This window comes from Mustelus asterias, chromosome 2 (genome assembly GCF_964213995.1).
Source record: "Mustelus asterias chromosome 2, sMusAst1.hap1.1, whole genome shotgun sequence".
Classification (NCBI taxonomy): Eukaryota; Metazoa; Chordata; class Chondrichthyes; order Carcharhiniformes; family Triakidae; genus Mustelus; species Mustelus asterias.
Window position 1 is genome coordinate 4,140,196 of NC_135802.1, and position 24,166 is coordinate 4,164,361.

The window sequence follows — 24,166 nt, forward strand, 5'->3', positions numbered from 1 at the left end:
CACTGTCAGAGAGTCAGTGCTAAGGGAGTGCTGCACTGTCAGAGAGTCAGTGCTAAGGGAGTGCTGCACTGTCAGAGGGTCAGTGCTGAGGGAGTGCCGCACTGTCAGAGGGTCAGTGCTAAGGGAGTGCTGCACTGTCAGAGGGTCAGTGCTAAGGGAGTGCTGCACTGTCAGAGGGTCAGTACTGAGGGAGTGCCGCACTGTCAGAGTGTCAGTACTGAGGGAGTGCCGCACTGTCAGAGGGTCAGTGCTGAGGGAGTGCTGCACTGTCAGAGGGTCAGTACTGAGGGAGTGCCGCACTGTCAGAGAGTCAGTACTGAGGGAGTGCTGCATTGCCCAAGAGGGTCAGTATAATGGGTAATTGGTGGTGTGTGATATTGTCACTGGGCTAATAATTCTGAGGCCCAGACTAATGCTCTGGGGACCCGGGTTCAAATCCCACCATGGCAGCTGGTGGAATTTAAATTTAATTCATAAATCTGGAATTGAAAGCTGGCCTCCGTAATGGTGAAACTATCATTGATTATTGTAAAAAACCCATCTGGTTCACTGATGTGCTTTAGGGAAGGAAATCTGCCGTCCTTACCCAGTCTGGCCTACATGTGACTCCAGAGCCACAGCAATGTGGTTGACTCTCAGCTGCCCCCTGAAAGGGCCGAGCGAGACACTCAGTTCAAGGACATTTATTGATGGGCCATAAATGCTGCCTGGTCAGTGACACCCACAGTGGGGGGGGGGGAAATCGCCTGCAGCTCCCTCTTTTGTGAACCAGCCTGACCCACCACAACCAGCAACTAGCCTCACTGAGGGGGCAGTGTGCCACCTCCCCAGGGCCCCTTGTCCATTTGTCTATACCTCACGGAGCAGTGCCGTCTGTCTCACTCTGTCTAGACTTTGCGGAGCAGTGCCGTCTGTCTCACTCTGTCTATACCTCACGGAGCAGTGCCTTCTGTCTCACTCTGTCTATACCTCACGGAGTAGTGCCGTCTGCCTCACTCTGTCTGTACCTCACGGAGCAGTGCCTTCTGTTTAGACTTCATGGAGCAGTGCCGTCTGTCTCACTCTGCCCTTCCCCGTTCCAGGAAATTCACCAGGGTATGAACTGCAAACAGTATCAGGACGACCTGCGTAACCGGGCACTGAACGATTCCGCCGCTCGACGCACCACAGAGATGCTGAAGGTAAAACCCGCGGGTGGATTGAGGAGAACATGGGAATGAGGAGCGGAACAGGCACTCCAGCCCTTCCAGCCAGCTCTGCGGGGCGAGCGAGAGAGTCAGTGAAGAGGGGAGGACGGGGGGGGGGGGGTGTGGAAGGTTACATTCATCCTCTATCCTGGAATGTGAGGGAAAGATTCCTGTCAGAGCCTCTCCAGATACGTAACAGGATTCAATCCTTGGGAAGGTTTGGGATTGATAGGGAATTTGGGCGGTGCGGTGGCACAGTGGTTAGCACTGCTGCCTTAGGCTAAAGGGACGATCCTTTAGAACCGAGATGAGGAGGAATTTCTTCAGCCAGAGAGTGGTGAATCTGTGGAACTCTTTGCTGCAGAAGGCTGTGGAGGCCAGGTCATTGAGTGTCTTGAAGACAGCGATAGATAGGTTCTTGATTAATAAGGGGATCAGTGGTTATGGGGAAAAGTCAGGAGAATGGGGATGAGAAAAATATCAGCCACGATTGAATGGCGGAGCAGACTCGATGGGCCGAGTGGCCTAATTCTGCTCCTATGTCTGATGGTCTTATGGTCTCACAGCACCAGGGACCCGGGTTCAATGCCGGCCTCGGGTCACTGTCTGTGCAGAGTTTGCACGTTCTCCCTGTGTCTGTGTGGGTTTTCTCCGGGTGCTCTGGTTTCCCCCACACTCCAAAGATGTGCAGGTTAGGTGGATTGGCCATGCTAAATTAACCCTAGTGTCAGGAGAATTAGCAGGCTAAATGCATGAGGTTACAGGGCTTGGGTGGGATTGTGGTCGGTGCAGATTCAATGGGCCGAATGGTCTCCTTCTGCACTGTAGGGATTCTATGAATTTACCAGGAAATGCTCAGGAAGCAGAAATGTTCGAGGCAGTGTTCACAATGAGGGAGCTGAGGGAGTTAAACCTTTTTGAGACATGGCAGCACTGGCAGGGCCTATCTCCCCATTCGCTGCTTCCTGTCCCTACCCCCTCCCCCTCTCCCCATTCGCTGCTTCCTGTCCCTCCCCCTCTCCCCATTCGCTGCTTCCTGTCCCTCCCCCTCTCCCCATTCGCTGCTTCCTGTCCCTCCCCCTCTCCCCATTCGCTGCTTCCTGTCCCTCCCCCTCTCCCCATTCGCTGCTTCCTGTCCCTCCCCCTCTCCCCATTCGTTGCTTCCTGTCCCTCCCCCTCTCCCCATTCGCTGCTTCTGTCCCTCCCCCTCCCACACAGACTCTCTCCAACCTTTCCAATTATGGATCCACACTCAACAACATTGTGCATTTATATAGTACCTTTAATGTAGGAAAATGTCCAAGAGTGCATCTCAGGAGTGTTATCAAACACTGAGACACACATGGAGATATTAGGGCAGGTGACAAGAAACTGTAAAAACCTAAGGGAGTGTGTTAAGGAGGAGAGAGGGGTGGAGAAGTTTAAGGTAGAAATTCCAGAGCTTTAAGGCCCAGGCAGCTAAAGGCACGGCCACGAGCTGTGGAATGAAGGCAGTCATGGTGGAATAGAGGCCAGAATTGGAGGAGCATAGAGATTGGGGAGGGTTGTGGGGCTTGGAGGAAATTCCAGAGATGGGGAAGAGGGGCCAGGGAGGGATGTGAAAACAAAGGTGAGAATTTTAAAATTGTGGCATTGTTTATTTTCGTTTTAATTTATTTATTAGTGTCACAAGTAAGGCTTACATTAACACTGCAATGAAGTTACTGGGAAAATCCCCTAGTCGCCACACTCCGCCTGTTCGGGTACACTGAGGGAGAATTTAGCACGGCCAATGCACCCTAACCAGCACGTCTTTCAGACCGTGGGAGGAAACCGGAGCAACCGGAGGAAACCCACGCAGACACGGGGAGAATGTGCAAACTCCACACAGACAGTGACCCGAGCCGGGAATTGAACCCGGGTTGTGTGAGGCAGCAGTGCTAACCACTGTGCTACCACATTGCTTCACCAGGAGCTAACATGGGCCAATGAGAACAGGGATGAGAGCTGAACAGAATTTGGTGTGAGTTAGGACACGGATAGCAGAGTGTTGGATAAACCCATGTTTACCCAGGGTGAAAGATAGGCAGCTGGACCGTTGGAGTATTCTAGAGCTAACAATAACATACTGATGATTTCAGTAACAGACCGTTGCTACAATTGTAAGGTGCCATGGTGAGACCACACCTGGAGCGCTGTGTGTAGTTAAAGTCTCCTGATCTAAGGAAGGGTGTAGGTGCTTGGGAGCTAGGATAGCAAAGGTTGACTCGGCCGGTTCTTGAATAAGAGGGTTGCTCTGTGATGAGAGGCTGGGTTTCGGGTACCTGTGGTGATCTTATTGACAGAGTCACTGCTGAGAGGCTGCTTCCCCTCATCTAGAACGTGGGGGTCTCGGTCTCAGAACAAGGGCTCAATCCTCTCAGACAGAGATGTGGAGAAATGTCTTCACCCAGAGGGTTGTGAATCTTTGGAATTCTCTAACTCGGAGAGCTGGAGGAGCTCGATCATTGAGAATATTCAAGACAGAGACGTTGGACTCAAATGGAACCAAGGCATATGGGGATCAAGTGGGAAACTAGAGTTGATATACAAGTTCAGTCAAGATCATATTGAATAGCAGAGCAGGTTCGAGAGGCCATATTATAGTCCACTTCCTAGCTCTCAAATACTCCTGCTCTGAGGCAAGAGAGGAGACAAGCAATGTTACAGAGGGAGAAATTCAATGTTTCAGTGTAGAAATTCTATATAAGGCAGTTAATATTTGCTGAAAAGAGAGGTGTTGCCGAAGCTTTTCGTTTTGCACTCATCAGGACAAACACAAGAAAGCCAAATTTCAAATAATCGAAACAGTTTATACTGCAGGAGAAAAGGGTTCTTATTGGTTGACGAGTTGACTCTGGCTGAAACGTTGCCATGAAGAAAGCAAGAGGGATCTCTGGGCTCCCCAAGCTCCTGGGTAATTCACAAAAGGGGCAAGATTTGAACATGTTGCATTTGTTTGCAAAGAATGGGTCGCCATGTGTGAATGTACGTCGCTTTTAGCAAGAGCCAGTCTACAAGCTCAACTGAAGGGTGGCACAGTGGTTAGCACTGCTGCCTCACAATGCTAGGGACCCGGGTTCCATTCCGGCCTCGGGTCACTCTCTGTGTGAAGTTTGCACCTTCTCCCCCTGTCTGTGTGGGTTTCCTCCGGGTGCTCCGGTTTCCTCCCACACTCCAAAGATGTGTGGGTTAGGTAGATTGGCCATGCTAAATTGTCCCTTAGTGTCAGTGGGACTAGCTAGGGTAAATACCTAGGGTTTGGGGATAGGGCCTGGGTGGGATTATTGTCAGTGCAGACTCGATGGGCTGAATGGCCTCCTATTGTACTGCAGGGATTTCATGATTATGTTAAAGCAAGGGCTTAGAGAAGGGAAACAGAGACGTTCTGGGAAGCTGAGTGAAAGCTATAAGGGCTTTGGCTCACAGGGCTTCGGGGGACAGGGCGAGCAGGGGTGAGTTTAATTCATTTTTGCTGTTTCTAACTGGTACTGGCAAGGTATCTAGAGGGGATGGGTGTGCAGGCAGTGCTATGTTCCTCTTGCACTATGTTTGAGGTGAGGGACGACGACAGTGTCCCTGCTGATTACACCTGTGGGAAGTGCACCCATCTGCAGCTCCTCCAAAACCGTGTTAGGGAACTGGAGCTGGAGTTGGATGAACGTAGGATCATTAGGGACGCAGAGGTGGCCATAGACAGAAGCTTTAGGGATACAGTTACTCCGAGGAATGAAAACAGATGGGTGACAGTGAGAGGGGCTGGGAGGAAGCAGTCGGTGCAGGGATCCCCGGTGGTCGTTCCCCTTAGCAACAAGTATTCCGCTTTGGATACGGTTGAGGGGGACGACATACCAGTGGTGAGCCGCAGTGAGAGGATCTCCAGCACTGTGTCCGTTTCTGTGGCTCGGGAGGGCAAGGGGGAGAGCGGGAGGGCAATAGTTATTGGGGACTCGTTAGTTAGAGGGATAGATAGGAGGTTCTGTGGCAGCAAAAGAGACTCACGGATGGTATGTTGCCTACCGGATGCCAGGGTCCGTGACGTCTCGGACCATGTCTTCCGGATTCTTAAGGGGGAGGGGAAACAGTCACAAGTCATGGTACACATTGGTACCAATGACATAGGTAAGAGAAGGGACGGGGATTTAAAGCAGGAATTTCTGGAGCTGGGCTGGAAGCTGAGAGCCAGGACAAACCATGTGGTCATCTCTGGTACGTTGCCGGTGCCACGTGATAGCGAGTTGAGGAACAGGGAGAGAGTGCAGTTAAACATGTGGTTGCAGGGATGGTGTAGGAGGGAGGGTTTCAGATACGTGGATAATTGGAACACATTCTGGGGAAGGTGGGACCTGTACAAACAGGACGGGGTGCACCTGAACCAGAGGGGCACCAATATCCTGGGAGGGAAATTTGATATGGCTCTTCAGGGGGGTTTAAACTAATTTGTCAGGGGAGTGGGAAAGGGAGTTGTAGTCCAGAAGTCAGTGTTGAGGGTCGTGAGGTATTGGGGCAGGTGTCAAGGGTGGGTACCGGTAGACAGGAAGGTGGGTTGAAGTGTGTCTACTTCAATGCAGGGAGCATCCGGAACAAGGTAGATGAACTTGGGGCGTGGATTGGTACTTGGGACGACGATGTTGTGGCCATTACGGAGACGTGGGTAGAACAAGGACAGGAATGGTTGTTGGACGTTCCGGGGTATAGATGTTTCAGTAAGTGTAGGGAAGCTGGTAAAAGAGGTGGAGGAGGAGCATTGTTAATCAAGGATAGTTTAACGGCTGCGGAAAGGCACTTCGAGGGGGATCTGCACACTGAGGTAATATGGGCTGAAGTTAGAAATAGGAAAGGAGCGGTCACGTTGTTAGGAGTTTACCAAAGGCCCCCAAATAGTAATAGAGATGTGGAGGAAGAAATTGCTAAGCAGATTATGGATATGTGTGGGGGTCACAGGGTAGTTGTCATGGGGGACTTTAACTTTCCAAATATTGATTGGAACCTTTGTAGGTCAAATAGTTCGGATGGGGCAGTTTTTGTGCATTGTGTGCAAGAGGGTTTCCTGACACAATATGTGGATAGGCCGACAAGAGGTGAGGCCACATTGGATTTGGTACTGGGAAATGAACCGGGCCAAGTGTTAGATTTGGTTGTGGGAGAGCACTTTGGAGATAGTGACCACAATTCAGTGTCTTTTGTTATTGCAATGGAGAGGGATAGGGCCGTACGGCAGGGCAAGGTTTACAATTGGGGGAGAGGTAATTATGATGCGATTAGGCAAGAATTAGGGGGCATAAGATGGGAGCAGAAACTGTCAGGGAAAGGCACTAATGAAAAGTGGAACTTTTTCAGGGAACAAATACTGGGTGTCCTTGATAGGTACGTCCCTGTCAGGCAGAGAGGAAATGGCCGAGTGAGGGAACAATGGTTCACGAAAGAGGTGGAATGTCTTGTGAAAAGGAAGAGGGAAGCTTATGTAGGGATGAGGAAACAAGGTTCAGATGGCTCGATTGAGGGTTACAAGTTAGCAAGGAATAAGCTGAAAAAGGGGCTTAGGAGAGCTAGGAGGGGACATGAGAAGTCCTTGGCGGATCGGATCAAGGAAAACCCCAAGGCTTTTTACTGTTATGTGAGGAATAAAAGAATGACCAGGGTGAGGTTAGGGCCGGTCAAGGACAGTAGTGGGAACTTGTGTATGGAGTCAGTAGAGATAGGCGAGGTGATGAATGAATACTTTTCTTCAGTGTCCACCAAGGAGAGGGGCCATGTTTTTGAGGAAGAGAAGGTGTTACAGGCTAATAGGCTGGAGGAAATAGATGTTCGGAGGGAGGATGTACTGGCAGTTTTGAATAAACTGAAGGTCGATAAGTCCCCTGGGCCTGATGAAATATATCCTAGGATTCTTTGGGAGGCAAGGGATGAGATTGCAGAGCCTTTGGCTTTGATCTTTGGGTCCTCACTGTCCACAGGGATGGTGCCAGAGGACTGGAGAGTGGCGAATGTTGTTCCTCTGTTTAAGAAAGGGAATAGAAATGACCCTGGTAATTATAGACCGGTTAGTCTTACTTCGGTGGTTGGTAAATTGATGGAAAAGATCCTTAGGGATGGGATTTACGACCATTTAGAAAGATGCGGATTAATCCGGGATAGTCAGCACGGATTCGTGAAGGGCAAGTCGTGCCTCACAAATTTGATAGAACTTTTTGAGGAGGTAACTAAGTGTGTTGATGAAGGTAGGGCAGTTGATGTCATATACATGGATTTTAGTAAGGCGTTTGATAAGGTCCCCCATGGTCGGCTTATGATGAAAGTAAGGAGGTGTGGGATAGAGGGAAAGCTGGCCGATTGGATAGGTAACTGGATATCTGATCGAAGACAGAGGGTGGTGGTGGATGGAAAATTTTCGGACTGGAGGCAGGTTGCTAGCGGAGTGCCACAGGGATCAGTGCTTGGTCCTCTGCTCTTTGTGATTTTTATTAATGACTTAGAGGAGGGGGCTGAAGGGTGGATCAGTAAATTTGCTGATGACACCAAGATTGGTGGAGTAGTGGATGACGTGGAGGGCTGTTGTAGGCTGCAAAGAGACATAGATAGGATGCAAAGCTGGGCTGAAAAATGGCAAATGGAGTTTAACCCTGATAAATGTGAGGTGATTCATTTTGGTAGGACTAATTTAAATGTGGATTACAGGGTCAACGGTAGGGTTCTGAAGACTGTGGAGGAACAGAGAAATCTTGGGGTCCATATCCACAGATCTCTAAAGGTTGCCACTCAAGTGGATAGAGCTGTGAAGAAGGCCTATAGTGTGTTAGCTTTAATTAACAGGGGGTTGGAGTTTAAGAGCCGTGGGGTTATGCTGCAACTGTACAGGACCTTGGTGAGACCACATTTGGAATATTGTGTGCAGTTCTGGTCACCTCACTATAAGAAGGATGTGGAAGCGCTGGAAAGAGTGCAGAGGAGATTTACCAGGATGCTGCCTGGTTTGGAGGGTAGGTCTTATGAGGAAAGGTTGAGGGAGCTAGGGCTGTTCTCTCTGGAGCGGAGGAGGCTGAGGGGAGACTTAATAGAGGTTTATAAAATGATGAAGGGGATAGATAGAGTGAACGTTCAAAGACTATTTCCTCGGGTGGATGGAGCTATTACAAGGGGGCATAAGTATAGGGTTCATGGTGGGAGATATAGGAAGGATATCAGAGGTAGGTTCTTTACGCAGAGAGTGGTTGGGGTGTGGAATGGACTGCCTGCAGTGATAGTGGAGTCAGACACTTTAGGAAGATTTAAGCGGTTATTGGATAGGCACATGGAGCACACCAGGATGATAGGGAGTGGGATAGCTTGATCTTGGTTTCAGATAAAGCTCGGCACAACATCGTGGGCCGAAGGGCCTGTTCTGTGCTGTACTGTTCTATGTTCTATGTTCTTTATAAATGTCTGTTGGTGTCACTAACGGTGGGCGTTCTCACTTTGCAGACAATGGTTCAGACTGGAGAGGCCATGCACTGCCCCAAGTGTAAGATCGTAGTGCAGAAGAAGGATGGATGTGATTGGTTACGGTGCCCAGTCTGTCACACGGAGATCTGCTGGGTTACCAAGGGATACCGCTGGGGGCCTGGGGTAAGCTGGCTAACAATCAGCCTGTCGCTTGGCTTTGTGTTTTTATTTTGTGCGGGACATTCTCAATGCAATTGGAACGGAGTGAAGTGAGAAGGAGGGAGCTCCGGGGGTGCGAGAGCTGACAGACCTCACCGATTGTAGATGCAGGGAAGCGATGGGGAGCAGTTCCACAAGGAGAGAGGGAATGAGTGGGATGCGGAGATCGTTCTTGGAAGCTGAGGCAACACGTCACCCCACGCTCCATATTCTCATATACCTCCAAAGGCACAGTGGTTAGCCTACTATGGCAGGGGGGTGGGGATCAAAATATTAGGTCTACAAATGTAGAGGCTGGGGACGAGCTTGGGGCTGGGACAAGGCTGGCAAAGAAGAAGAGCACTCTGGGGGAGGATGACCTCACTGGGCCTGGAGGTCTGGAGTGCATCTACTTCACTGCAAGGAGCGTAGCAGGTAAGACAGACGAACTTAGGGCCTTAATGCTCACGAGGAATTTGGATGTGGTTGCGGTGACAGAGACTTGGTTGAAAGAGGGACAGGACTGGCAGCTGAATATTCCGGGGTACAAGTGTTTTAGGCGAGACAGAGGAGGGGCCAACAGAGGTGGGGGAGTAGCAGTATTAGTTGGAGAGCATATTACAGCGGTGCAGAGGGAGGACAATTCAGAGGGGTCGTGTAACGAGTCACTGTGGGTGGAGCTTAGAAACAGGAAGGGCGCAGTCACTATGTTGGGGGTATACTACAGGCCCTCCAACAGCCCAAGGGAAGTGGAAGAACGGATATGTCAGGAGATACTGGATAGGTGCAGGAAAAATAGGGTTGTTGTAGTGGGAGACTTCAATTTCCCTGGCATAGACTGGAAGTCGCTGAGAGCTGGGACTCTGAATGGGGAGGAATTTGTAAAATGCGTACAGGAGGGTTCTTTGGAACAATATGTAGATAGCCCGACTAGAGAGGGGGCTATACTGGACCTGGTACTGGGGAATGAGCCCGGTCAGGTCTTCAAAGTTTCGATAGGGGAACATGTGGCAAATAGTGACCACAATTCTGTTAGCTTTAGGATAGTGATGGAAAAGGATGAGTGGTGTCCCAAGGGTAAGGTGTTGGATTGGGAGAAGGCTAACTTTAGTGGGATTAGGCAGAAATTGGCAGCTCTTGATTGGGAGAGGCTGTTTGAGGGTAAATCCACATCTGGCATGTGGGAGTCTTTTAAGGAACAGTTGTTAGGGCTACAGGACAGGCATGTGCCTGTAAAAAAGGATAGGAAGGGTAGGATTCGAGAACCGTGGATAACCAGGGAAATTGAGGGACTGGTCAAAAAGAAAAGAGAGGCGTATGTTAGGTCCAGGCAGCTAAAAACGGAGGGAGCTCTGGAGGAGTACAAAGAAAGTAGGAAAGAACTCAAACGGGGAATTAGAAGGGCAAAAATGGGTCACGAAATGTCCTTGGCAGACAGGATTAAGGAGAATCCCAAGGCATTTTATTCATACGTTAGGAACAAAAGGGTTGTCAGGAAAAAAATCAGACCTCTCAGGGACAAAAGTGGGGAATTATGCTTGGAGCCCAAAGAAGTAGGGGAGATCCTAAATGAATACTTTGCGTCGGTATTCACAAAGGAGAGGGATGTGTTGACTGGGAGTGTCTCGGAGGGGAGTATTGACCCGTTGGAGAAAATCTCCATTACAAGGGAGGAAGTGTTAGGTTTGTTAGAGAATATAAAGACTGACAAATCCCCAGGGCCTGATGGAATCTATCCAAGGCTGCTCAGGGAGACGAGAGATGAAATCGCTGGGTCTCTGACGCAAATCTTTGTCTCGTCACTGGACACAGGTGAGGTCAGTAAGAAGTTTCACAACACCAGGTTAAAGTCCAACAGGTGAGGTCCCAGAGGATTGGAGGATAGTTAATGTGGTCCCATTATTTAAGAAGGGTAGGAAGGATAACCCGGGTAATTATAGGCCGGTGAACTTGACGTCCGTGGTGGGGAAGTTGTTGGAGAGGATTCTTAGAGATAGGATGTATGCGCATTTAGAAAGGAATAAACTCATTAAAGATAGTCAGCATGGTTTTGTGAGAAGGAGATCATGCCTCACTAACCTGGTGGAGTTTTTTGAAGAAGTGACTAGAATGGTTGACGAGGGAAGGGCCGTGGATGTCGTCTATATGGACTTTAGTAAAGCATTTGACAAAGTCCCTCATGGTAGGCTGGTGAAAAAGGTTGGATCTCATGGGATAAAGGGGGAGGTGGCTGGATGGGTGGAGAACTGGCTTGGTCACAAAAGACAGAGGGTGGTAGTGGAAGGGTCTTTTTCCGGCTGGAGGCCTGTGACTACTGGTGTTCCGCAGGGCTCTGTATTGGGACCTCTGCTGTTTGTGATTTATATAAACGATCTGGAAGAAGGTGTAACTGGGGTGATCAGTAAGTTTGCGGACGACACAAAATTGGCAGGACTTGCAGATAGTGAGAAGCATTGTCAGAGGCTACAGAAGGATATAGATAGGCTGGAAATTTGGGCAAAGAAATGACAGATGGAGTTCAATCCAGATAAATGCGAAGTGATGCATTTTGGTAGAAATAATGTAGGGAGGAGCTATACGATAAAAGGCAGAACCATACAGGGTGTAGATACGCAGAGGGACCTGGGTGTGCAAGTCCACAGAGATCCTTGAAGGTGACGTCACAGGTGGAGAAGGTGGTGAAGAAGGCATATGGCATGCTTGCCTTTATAGGACGGGGCACAGAGTATAAAAGTTGGGGTCTGATGTTGCAGTGTATAGAACGTTGGTTTGGCCGCATTTGGAATACTGCGTCCGGTTCTGGTCGCCACACTACCAGAAAGACGTGGAGGCTTTGGAGAGAGTACAGAGGAGGTTTACCAGGATGTTGCCTGGTATGGAGGGGCTTAGTTATGAGGAGAGATTGGGTAAACTGGGGTTGTTGTCCCTGGAAAGACGGAGGATGAGGGGAGACTTAATAGAGGTGTATAAAATTATGAAAGGCATAGATAGGGTGAACGGTGGGAAGCTTTTCCCCAGGTCGGTGGTGACGTTCACGAGGGGTCATAGGTTCAAGGTGAAGGGGGGGGAGGTTTAACACAGATATCAGAAGGACATATTTTACACAGAGGGTGGTGGGGGCCCGGAATGCGCTGCCGGGCAAGGTGGTGGAGGTGGACACACTGGGAACGTTTAAGACTTATCTAGATAGCCATATGAACGGAGTGGGAATGGAGGGATACAAAAGAATGGTCTAGTTTGGACCAGGGAGCGGCGTGGGCTTGGAGGGCCGAAGGGCCTGTTCCTGTGCTGTATTGTTCTTTGTTCACAGCGCCAGGGACCCGTGTTCCATTCCCGGCTTGGGTCACTGTCTGTGCGGAGTCTGCACGTTCTCCTGTGTCTGCATGGGTTTCCTCCGGGTGCTCCGGTTTCCTCACACAGTCTGAAAGATGTGCTGGTTAGGTGCATTGGCTGTGCTAAATTCTCCCTCAGTGTACCCGAACAGGCGCCGGAGTGTGGCAACTGGGGGATTTTCACAGTAACTTCATTGCAGTGTTAATGTAAGCCTACTTGTGACACTAATAAATAAACTAGATGTTAAAACTTTTAAACAGTGCCCCTAGTTCTAGATTCTCCCACAAGAGGATGCATCCTCTCCACATCCACCCTGTCAAAACCCCTTAGGATCAAATCGCTTCTTCAATCTTCTAAACTCCTGCAGATACAAACCGAACTTCTCCAACCTTTCCTCAGAAGACAACCCGTCCATTCCTGGTATTAGTCTAATGAATTTCTATGAATCCGACTGGATTATCCTGCTGTCTCCGAGAATGATAGATTATTATTGGGAACATCCCTGAGAGCAAACCTGGAGGATAAATCCACCGGAGTGGGTGAATTTTCTTCCTCTGTTCTGGCCAATCACAGCAAAACAGCTGGATTGCACACGGGGCAATGAATAGAGGGCTTTCAGAAGCATGGAGCATTCTGGGTACCAAGGCCACCATTGCTGACTGAACGATGCTGCAGGCGACCAATTGCAGGGACCTGGTGGCAGTGGCGATGACACAGGGGCTGCTCCAGCTCCTGTGATTGGGGCAAGGTCACCTCCAGCCACTGACCCAGGGTCACCTCCAGCCACTGACCCAGGGTCACCTTCGGCCACTGACTCAGGGTCACCTTCGGTCACTGACCCAGGGTCACCTCTGGCCACTGACCCAGGGTCACCTCTGGCCACTGATCCAGGGTCACCTTGAGCCACTGACCCGGGGCCAACCCCAGCCAGTGACCCAGGGTCACTTCCAGCCAGTGACCCAGGGTCACCTCCAGCCACTGGCCCAACATCACCTCCAAACAACAGGAAACTCACTGACTATTTCTCTGCGAATGATATCTAATGATCTCTTCTCCCCCCTCTCTCTCTCTCCAGGGACCCGGAGATACAAGTGGAGGTTGCCGTTGTCTTGTTAACGGTCAGTGGTGTCACCCACTGTGTCAGAACTGTCACTGACCAATCCCCATGCCCCTCTCCCCAAGCCCAGTGTGGGAGCGGCAGAGAATCCACTGTGGACAGAATTAACCAGTGGGGAGAGGAGACAGAGCGGGCAATGGAACTCTGCACGGAATGGATTCTCAGTATTGGATTGGTGACCTTTACCTTGACCTTTGCTGGCCACCTCACCAATGGCCAGGAAAGAATGTGGTGCTGAGACCTGGCACCCCTCAAAACCGAAACAAAAGCTCACAGCCCCAGTACACCAGTGAGTTAATCACATCACCACAGTGTGTGGTAATAAACGGACACAATGACCTGTGTAGTCAGGTAACGTTCGCCTCCAACCACAAAAGTGGGTTCAATAGGAGTAAATACCAGGTTTGGGTCAGTGATCGCAGTAATCATTCACCTTGTGTGTTTGTGTGTAAGAACTTGCCTCTTTCAATGTGTTTGCGCGCTGCTGAGATGGTGGGTGGGCAAGTGTGTGAATTTTGATTGTTGTGCCTGCTTTATTATACTGAGAGATGTTTGATGGAATAGACACAGGCTGGAGAACATTTACCTTTAGCTGGATTGTGTGAGAGACGTTTCCATTAAAATTAGTACTGGTGTCTAAAGGCTGCCACCATAGCAACACCGGTGGTCAGTCTGCCAGTTTCTGTTGGGTCAAATATCTGGCTTTGTTGTCCTGATGTGGAGATGCCGGCGTTGGACTGGGGTAAACACAGTAAGAAGTCTAACAACACCAGGTTAAAGTCCAACAGGTTTAATTGGTACCAAATGCCACTAGCTTTCGGAGCGCTGCCTGTCCTGTCTGGAGACAATGCACATCTCTTTAACCTGTGCTTAACGCTCTCTCCGCTCACATTGTCTGTACCTTTAAGACTTGATTGGCTGTATTTGCATTGATTAGCTTGATTAGCATTCCAATCATTATTCTGTAAATTGAGTTTGTGTCTCTGTATGCCCTGTTTGTGAACACATCTCCCACTCCACCTGACGAAGGGGCAGTGTTCCGAAAGCTCGTGGTATTTGCTGTTGGACTTTAGCCTGGTGTTGTAAGACTTCTTACTTTGTTGTCCTTCCCAGGTATCTATATTTCTCTAGAACACCAGTTAGTCAACAGATTGCGGTTTAGGTGGATTGGCCGTGCAAAGTTGCCCCTTAGTGTCAGGGGGACTAGTGGGACAGGGCCTGGATGGGATTGCCATTGGTGCAGGCTCATTGGGCTGAATGCCCTCCTTCTGCTCTGTAGGGATTCTATGATTCTGTTCCATGATTGTTGTAAGGGTGGCATGGTGGCACAGTGGTTAGCACTGCTGCCTCACAGCTCCAGGGACCCAGCTTCAATTCCCGGCTTGGGTCGCTGTCTGTGTGGAATTGGCACATTCTCCCCGTGTCTGCGTGGGTTTCCTCCGGGTGCTCCGGTTTCCTCCCACAGTCCAAAGATGTGCGGGTTAGGTGGATTGACCATGCTAAGTTGTCCCTTAGTGTCCCGAGATGTGTAGGTTAGAGGGATTAGCGGGGTAAATGTGTGTGGTTGTGGGGACAGGGCCTGGGGTGGGATTGTTGGCGATGCAGACTCGATGGCCTGAATGGCCTCCTTCTGCACTGTAGGATGCTATGATTCCATTCTATGGAGGAAGATGTGATTATCTTTAGCCAGACTGTGTATGTCCCCCTGCATCAAAGACTGAATTATCTTAAACTGCGAGCCCTCTCGCTGACTTCCTCACTGACAACTCTCACACTCTGTCGCTCTAACCTTCCATCCGACATTATTTATCTTCAGACAATTGTTTGTCACATTCTGAGTAGTTCTGGGACTATCCAGTTCCACAGTGTTCAAGTTTATAAATGGTCAATCTAGTGGATATCTTTCTAGGTCATTCTTTCAGCACCATCTGAACCTTGCTGAAAAGAGAAATGTTGCTGAAGTTTTTTGTCTTCCACTCATCAGGACAAACACAAGAATGCCAAATTTTGAACAATCACAGCAATCTGTACTGCAGTCGAAAGGCGTGCTGATTGATTGGCATGTTGATTCTGATTGGCTGAGGTGTTGCCATGGAAAACGTAAAGGGGAACTAGAGGCTCCCCAAACTGTCGGGTAATTCAATTAAGTTGCAAGGCTTGAACGTATTCCTTTTGTTTGCAGTATGAATGTATGCCACTTTGTGCAAGCATAAGCAAGTCATGTTATAAGTTGACTGATTATGGTAATTTTGTTGTTCACACACTCAGGATTGTTCAGAAAGTGCTGCCTAATCGCGGAATCACATCTAACTCTAGATGTTTTGTGTTGGATTTTGCAAGCACCAATTTCAAACAGCCATGTGTTCAGGGCTGGGGCTACGTTTGTCAATGGCATAGTCTATATTTTACTAACTAGTTATTGTTGTAAATCTCTAACATGGCTGTAAATACAAAGTATATTTTGCTACAAGTAGTTCAAGAGGAAGTGAAGGGAGAGAATGGTGTCCTTTTAGCAGAGCTCCACATATATCTCACGCTGTATCTAAACCAGAGAATGTAGTGGAAGCAGAGAATGTTGGAGGAACTCAGCAGGTCAAACTGCATCACGGAGGGAGAAAGAGTTTAATGTTTCTGACCACAGGTCACCGAACCCGAAATGTTTTCCACGGACACTGTCTGACCTGCTGAGGATTCCCAATATTTCATTTTGTTTGTATTTCAGATATCTGCACTATTTTCCTTTCCATCAGTGTTATCCATCAGGACTGGATATGAACCACTCTCAGCACTGACACTGAATCCAACCAAAGTCATAGAGTCATAGAGGTTTACAGCATGGAAACAGGCCCTTCGGCCCAACTTGTCCATGCCGCCCTTTTTTTTAAACTCCTAAGCTAGTCCCAATTGCCTGCATTTGGCCCATATCCCTCTACACCCATCTTACCCATGTAACTGTCTAAACGCTTTTTAAAAGACAAAATTGTACCTGCCTCTACTACTACCTCTGGCAGCTTGTTCCAAACACTCACCATCCTCTGTGTGAAAAAATTGCCCCTCTGAACCCTTTTGTATCTCTCCCCTCTCACCTTAAACCTATGCCCTCTAGTTTTAGATTTCCCTACCTTTGGGAAAAGATATTGACTATCTAGCTGATCTGTGCCCCTCATTATTTTATAGACCTCTATAAGGTCAGCCCTCAGCCTTCTACGCTCCAGAGAAAAAAAGTCCCAGTCTATCCAGCCTCTCCTTATAATTCAAACCATCGAGTCCCAGTAGCATCCTAGTAAATCTCTTCTGCATTCTTTCTAGTTTAATAACATCCTTTCTGTAATAGAGTGACCAAAACTGTACACAGTATTCCAAGTGTGGCCTTACAACAGTAAATCTTGTACAACATCAACAAGACATTCCAGCTCCTGTATTCAATGTTCTGACCAATGAAACCAAGCATGCTGAATGCCTTCTTCATCATTCTGTCCACCTGTGACTCCACTTTCAGTGAGCTATGAACCTGTACCCCTAGATCTCTTTGTTCTATAACTCTCCCCAACGTCCTACCATTAACTGAGTAAGTCCTGCCCTGGTTCAATCTACCAAAATGCATCACCTCGCATTTATCTAAATTAAACTCCATCTGCCATTCGTCAGCCCACTGGCCCAATTGATCAAGATCCCATTGCAATCAGAGATAACCTTCTTCACTGTCCATTATGCCACCAATCTTGGTGTCATCTGCAAACTTACTAACCATGCCTCCTATATTCTCATCCAAATCATTAATATAAATGACAAATAACAGTGGACCCAGCACCGATCCCTGAGGCACACTGCTGGTCACAGGTCTCCAGTTTGAAAAACAACCCTCTACAACCACCCTCTGGCTTCTGTCATCAAGCCAGTTTTTTATCCATTTAGCTACCTCACCCTGGATCCCATGAGATTTAACCTTATGCAACAACCTACCATGCGGTACCTTATCAAAGGCATTGCTAAAGTCCATGTAGACAACATCAACTGCACTGCCCTCATCTACCTTCTTGGTTACCCCTTCAAAAAACTCAATTAAATTTGTGAGACATGATTTTCCACTCACAAAGCCATGCTGACTGTCCCTAATCAGTCCTTGTGTCTCTAAATGTCTTTAGATCCTGTCTCTCAAAATACCTTCCAACAATTTACCCACCACAGATGTGAGGCTCACTGGCCTGTAGTTCCCAGGCTTTTCCCTGCAGCCCTTTTTAAACAGGCACAACATTTGCCACCCTCCAATTTTCAGGCTCCTCACCCGTGACTATCAATGATTCAAATATCTCTGCTAGGGGACCCAAAAGTGTGTTTATCAAAAGGGCGGCACGGTGGTTAGCGCTGCTGCCTCACAGTGCCAGGGACCGGCGTTCCATTCCTGGCTTGGGTCACTGTGCGGAGTCTGCATGTTCTCCCTGTGTCTGTGAGAGTTTCCTCCGGATGCTCTGGTTTTCTCCCACAGTCCAAATGATGTGCTGGTTAGGTGGATTGGCGATGCTAAATTACCCCTTAGTGTCAGGGGGAGTAGCTAGGGTAGATGCATGGGGTGATGGAGATGGGGCCTGGGTGGGATTGTGGTCGGTGCAGACTCGATGGGCCGAATGTACAGTAGGATTCTACAATTCTATGAAAGGTATAGAGAAACTATTTCCAGCGACGGTGGGGGAAGGGGGTGGAATTTCAGGACAAGGGGGCATTACCTTAAAATGAGAGGCAGACTGTTTGGGGGTGACATCAGGAAGCGTCTCTTCACCCTGGAAATTTGGACCGCTCCTTTCCAAACAGGTGTGTATTTTTTTATTTGTTCCTGTGATGTGGACATCACCATCAAGGTCAGCATTTCAGAGTCACCCACATTGCTGTGGCTCTGGAGTCACATGTAGGCCAGACCTGGTAAGGATGGCAGATTTCCTTCCCCAAAGGACATTAGTGAACCAGATGGGTTTTTGCAGCAATCGATATTAGCTTCATGGTCACCATTACCGAGACTAGTTTTCAATTCCTGAGGTCCAGCTCTGAGGCACAGGTTCAAATCCCACCGCAGCAGATGGTGCAAGTTAAATTTCATTAATAAATCTGGAATATAAAGTTGGTCTTAGTAATGTCCTTTAGGGAAGGAAATCTGCCGTCCTTGCCCAGTCTGGCCTACATGTGACTCCAGAGCCACAGCAATGTGATGGGTGGCACAGTGGTTAGCACTGCTGCCTCACAGCACCAGAGATTCGGATTCGATTCCCTGCTTGGGTCACTGTGTGGAGTTTGCACATTCTCCCCGTGTCTGCGTGGGTTTCCAATGGGTGCTCCGGTTTCCTCCCACACTCCAAAGATGTGCGGGTTAGTGGATTGGCCATGGTGAATGCACAGAATTATAGAGATACAGTGGTGAGGAGGGCCTGAGTGGGATGCTTTGTTGGAGGCTCAGTGCAGACTCGATGGGCTGGGTGAGGGATTGTATGGAATCTGTGCCAGTGCAAGTGGAGTCAAACTGTGTCTCGTTCAGTAAGCCAGTCACTGATTAGCAATGTGTGTGTGCATGCATGCTTAATGATCATTTCTCTAACTCTGTGGTGCTTCATTTAACAATGTACAAAAAGTGAAAATAAAGAAGTCTATTTTATATTTACCAGGTTACTCTGGACAGTGACGTAATCTTTGAGAATCCCACGCATTGTATTCTGGATGGGGCAAATTGGGGCATGGGGAGATTTCCCAGTTCCTCTCCCTTATTCATGGGGAACTGAGTCCAGCGCTCTTTAACAGCAGGCAATCCTACAGAATTAGACTCGAAACCAGTCGCCTCAGGCCAGTGTTGGAGTGGGAAAAGGTCCAGATGGACTGGAATGATTCCTAGCTTAAAGGATCTACTCTACATCGGAGAGACCAAACGCAGGCTGGGTGACCACTTTACTGAACACTTTCGGTCCGTCCGCAAGCAGGACTCGGACCTTCCTGTCGTTTGCCACTTCCCCACAGCACCGTGCTCTCCCGTCCGTGTGTCTGTCCCTGGCCTTTCGCAATGTTCCAGCGAACCCCAACACAAACTGGAGGAACAGCACCTCATCTTCCCATTGGACACTTTACAGCCTTCTGGACTGAACATTGAGTTCAACAACTTCAGAGCGTGAACTCTCCCCTCCACCTTCATCTCATTTATTTCATTTATTTTTTATCTTATTAATCCATTTTTATTACTTCATATTCTTAATATATATTTCTAATTTCTTCCATCATTTCATTTGTCCACTTCTAAATTTCACTTTCCATCTCCATAGAATCATAGAATCCCTACAATGCAGAAGGCCATTCGACCCATCGAGTCAGCACCGACCACAATCCCACCCAGGCCGTATTCCCGTAGCCCAATATATTTACCCTGCTAATCTCCTGACACTAGAGTCAATCTAGCATGGCCAATCAACCTAACCCACACATCTTTGGACTGTGGGAGGAAACCCACGCAGACACGGGGAGAATGTGCAGACTCTGCACAGACAGTAACCCAAGGCTGAAATTGAACCCTGGCACTATGAGGCAGCAGTGCTAACCACTGTGCTACCGTGCCACCCATCTTGTTTCCCCCCCCCCCCCCCCCCCCACCCACCTCGCTAGGGCCACCTGCCACATTCCTCAGGTTGTCCTTTGACAGTCTGCACCTTTGTTCTGCCATTCACACATTGCGATCTCTTAATGGACACTGTTAGCACCATTCTCAGCCTTTACTACCATTTACATTCCCTTTGACTTTTTGTCTATCACGTCTTGGTCAATTACACAAACACCACCACCCCCGGCACCCCCCTCCCCCGCCCCCCAAAGGCTTACAGTGTCGCAACGTTGGCTCTATTCTCTCTCCACAGATGCTGTCAGACCTGTTGTATTCTCTTTGTTTTTAGATTCCTGCATCTGCAAAATGTTGCTTCTATCGACGTGCTGTCACTGGGTGCTGACTCTCTCTCTCCAGGAGTAGCAGTTTCTAACTGGGGCGTGGGTATGATGTACAGATTTACAGAGAACACAGGATCCGGGCTATCTTGTAGACTGCCTTCCAGCACCCAGGGGTTTGCAGTGGAATTTTCCAGAGGTCTTTCCCAGGAGATTACATGGTGAAAGTGAGGGGGTGTGATGAGTGCTGTAGGACATATCTATTTCCAATGCTATGGTGCAGGGACAGGCACAGGTTGAGTATCCTTTATCTGAAATTCCTGAGGCCAATTGCATTTTAGATTTCAGATAATTTTGGTTTTCATATACCGCGTATAAACTTACATAAATAATAGTCTTGGCCTAGGTTAGCTATGGTTTATAAATAAAATGGTTAAAAAAGTAAGCTGTAGCAGTGAATAATAATTACCTGTAATAAGCATGTTTTGACATGTTCACCACAGAAATCGCAAGGTGCAAACTAGACATCCTGCACTGCTAGATTCACGAGATTCAGGGCAGCACGGTGGCAGTGGTTAGCAGTGCTGTCTCTCAGCGCCAGGGACCCGGGTTCGATTACGGGCTTGGGTCACTGTCCGTGTGGAGTTTGCACATTCTCCCCATGTCTGCGTGAGTTTCTGTATGAGGTGCCCTCATAAGAACAGGATATGGCGCTAGACTCATTGATCAACAGTTCCAACGCGCCACAGCGAAAAACCGCACCGACCTCCTCAGAAGACAAACACGGGGCACGGTGGACAGAGTACCCTTCGTTGTCCAGTACTTCCCCGGAGCGGAGAAGCTACGGCATCTCCTCCGGAGCCTTCAACATGTCATTGATGAAGACGAACATCTCGCCAAGGCCATCCCCACACCCCCACTTCTTGCCTTCAAACAACCGCACAACCTCAAACAGACCATTGTCCGCAGCAAACTACCCAGCCTTCAGGAGAACAGTGACCAAGACACCACACAACCCTGCCACAGCAACCTCTGCAAGACGTGCCGGATCATCGACACAGATGCCATCATCTCACGTGAGAACACCATCCACCAGGTACACGGTACATACTCTTGCAACTCGGCCAACGTTGTCTACCTGATACGCTGCAAGAAAGGATGTCCCAAGGCATGGTACATTGGGGAAACTATGCAGACGCTGCGACAACGGATGAATGAACACCGCTCGACAATCACCAGGCAAGACTGTTCTCTTCCTGTTGGGGAGCACTTCAGCGGTCACGGGCATTCGGCCTCTGATATTCGGGTAAGCGTTCTCCAAGGCGGTCTTCGCGACACACGACAGCGCAGAGTCGCTGAGCAGAAACTGATAGCCAAGTTCCGCACACACGCGGACGGCCTCAACCGGGATATTGGGTTCATGTCACACTATTTGTAACGCCCACAGTTGCGTGGACCTGCAGAGTTTCACTGGCTGTCTTGTCTGGAGACAATACACATCTTTTTAGCCTGTCTTGATGCTCTCTCCACTCCCATTGTTTTGTTTCTTAAAGACTTGATTAGTTGTAAGTATTCGCATTCCAACCATTATTCATGTAAATTGAGTCTGTGTCTTTATAAACTCTGTTTGTGAACAGAATTCCCACTCACCTGAAGAAGGGGCTTAGAGCTTCGAAAGCTTGTGTGGCTTTTGCTACCAAATAAACCTGTTGGACTTTAACCTGGTGTTGTTAAACTTCTTACTGAGTTTCCTCCCACAGTCCGAAAGGTGTGCTGGTTAGGATGCATTGGCTATGCTAAATTCTCCCTCAGTGTACCTGAACAGGTGCTGGAGTATGACTTTCACAGTAACTTCATTGCAGTGTTAATGTAAGCCTACTTGTGACACTAATAAACTTTAAAATTTACTTTTAAGGATTTATGGAGAAATGAAATTTGACTTATGCCAGTTGTACTTTTCCTGTCTGCAAACTCGTGTTTAACTCAATCTGAGCCACGAGGGAATTTTTTAAAAACTCCTTCACATTCGAGGTGTTGTCAGTATGGTCAGCATTCATTGCCCATCCTGAATTTCTTTGAGACGTGGGCAGTCGGTGAGATACCTTCGTGAGCTGCTGGTGAAGGTGTTGCCACAGTGCAGTTAGGCAAGGCATTCGCGATTCACGATCAAATCTAACTGTCGGCCCATCAGGGTGCGTTTTCATAAACTCCTTTACATCCTCAGGACATCACAAAGTACTTCACTGCCAGAGGTGTAATCACTGCTGTAATGTAGGAAAAGCAGCAGTGAGTGGATCACAACAAGATCCCCACACACACACCAATGGGACAGTGACAAGATAGCCAGTTTCATAGAATCCCAATGCAGAAGACCATTCGGCCCATCAAGTCTGTAACGACCACAATCCCACCCAGGCCCTATTCCCATAACCCTCGTTTATCCTGCTAATCCCCGACACTAGGGTCAATTTAGCATGGCCAATCCATCTAACCTGCATATCCTTGGCGTGTGGGAGGAAACCGGAGCCTCGTTCACGGCCCTTTGTAGTTCCTTGCGGTCTTGGACAGAGCAGGAGCCATACCAAGCTGTGATACAACCAGAAAGAATGCTTTCTATGGTGCACCTGGAAAAGTTGATCAGTCATAGCAGACATGCCAAATTTCCTTAGTCTTCTGAAAAAGTAGAGGTGTTGGTGGGCTTTCTTAACTATAGTGTTGGCATGGAGGTGGGGGGGTGGGGGGGACCAGGATGGGTTATTGGTGATCTGGACACCTAAAAACCTGAAACTCGACTATTTCCATTTCATCCCCATTGATGTAGACAGGGACATGTTCTCCTTTAGGTTCCCTGAAGTCGATGATAATCTTCTTCGTTTTTTTGACATTGAGGGAGAGATTATTGTCATCGCATCAATTCACCAGATTCCCTGTCTCATCATTGTTTGAGATCCGACCCACTACGGTGGTGTCGTCAGCAAACCTGAAAATCAAATTGGAGGGGAATTTGGCCACAGTCACTGGTGTATAAGGATAACAGTCGGGGCTGAGAACACAGCCTTGTGGGGCACCAGTGAAGAGGATGATCATGGAGGAGGTGTTTTTGCCTATCCTTACTGATTGCGGTCTGTAGGATCAAGTCACATAGGGAGAACCGAGCCCCAGGCCATGGAGTTTGGAGATGAGTTTCGTGGGAATAATGGTGTTGCAGGCTGAGCTGTAGTCAATAAATAGGAATCTGACATAGGAGTCCTTGTTATCTAGGTGTTCCAGGGTTGAGTGCAGGGCCAGGGAGATGGCGTCTGCTGTGGACCTGTTGCGGCGATAGGCAAACTGTCGTGGATCCAGGTAGTCCAGGAGGCTGGAATTGATTCGTGCCATGACTAACCTTTTGAAGCACTTCAAAATGATGGATGTCAGAGCCACCGGCTGATAGTCATTAAGGCACGCTGCTTGGCTTTTCTTTGATACCAGGATAATGTTTGTCTTCTTGAAGCAGACAGGGACCTCAGATTGTTGTAAAGAGAGATTCAAGATGTCTGCAAATTTCCCGCCAGCTGATCTGCGCAGGATCTGAGTGCTCGTCCAGGTACCCCATCCGGGCCAGTCGCTTTCAGCGGGTTGACCTTTGAGAAAGCTGCTCTGACACCTGCAATGGTGACCCCAGATACAGGTTCATCCGCGGCTTCCAGGGTGGAGGGCATTCACTCTATCTATCCCCTTCATCATTTTATAAACCTCTATTAAGTCTCCCCTCAGCCTCCTCCGCTCCAGAGAGAACAGCCCTAGCTCCCTCAACCTTTCCTCATAAGACCTACCCTCCAAACCAGGCAGCATCCTGGTAAATCTCCTCTGCACTCTTTCCAGCGCTTCCACATCCTTCTTATAGTGAGGTGACCAGAACGGCACACAATATTCCAAATGTGGTCTCACCAAGGTCCTGTACAGTTGCAGCATAACCCCACGGCTCTTAAACTCCAACCCCCTG

General features: G+C 48.7%; 1 protein-coding gene across 4 annotated transcripts in view; it reads left to right on the forward strand.

Moving 5' to 3' along the window:
- Positions 1-14,497, forward strand: part of shrprbck1r (sharpin and rbck1 related) — a 109,343-nt gene extending 94,846 nt beyond the window's left edge. Inside the window, exons 12-14 of one of the 4 annotated variants that reach the window (XM_078230259.1) lie at positions 1,083-1,181; positions 8,667-8,810; positions 13,234-14,497. In XM_078230259.1, the coding sequence (XP_078086385.1) occupies positions 1,083-1,181; positions 8,667-8,810; positions 13,234-13,314 (324 nt within the window). In that variant the 3' untranslated portion in view covers positions 13,315-14,497. The remainder of the gene's footprint in view (positions 1-1,082; positions 1,182-8,666; positions 8,811-13,233) is intronic. The other 3 variants (XM_078230244.1, XM_078230269.1, XM_078230252.1) reach the window with 3 other exon arrangements.
- Positions 14,498-24,166: the final 9,669 nt, after the last annotated feature.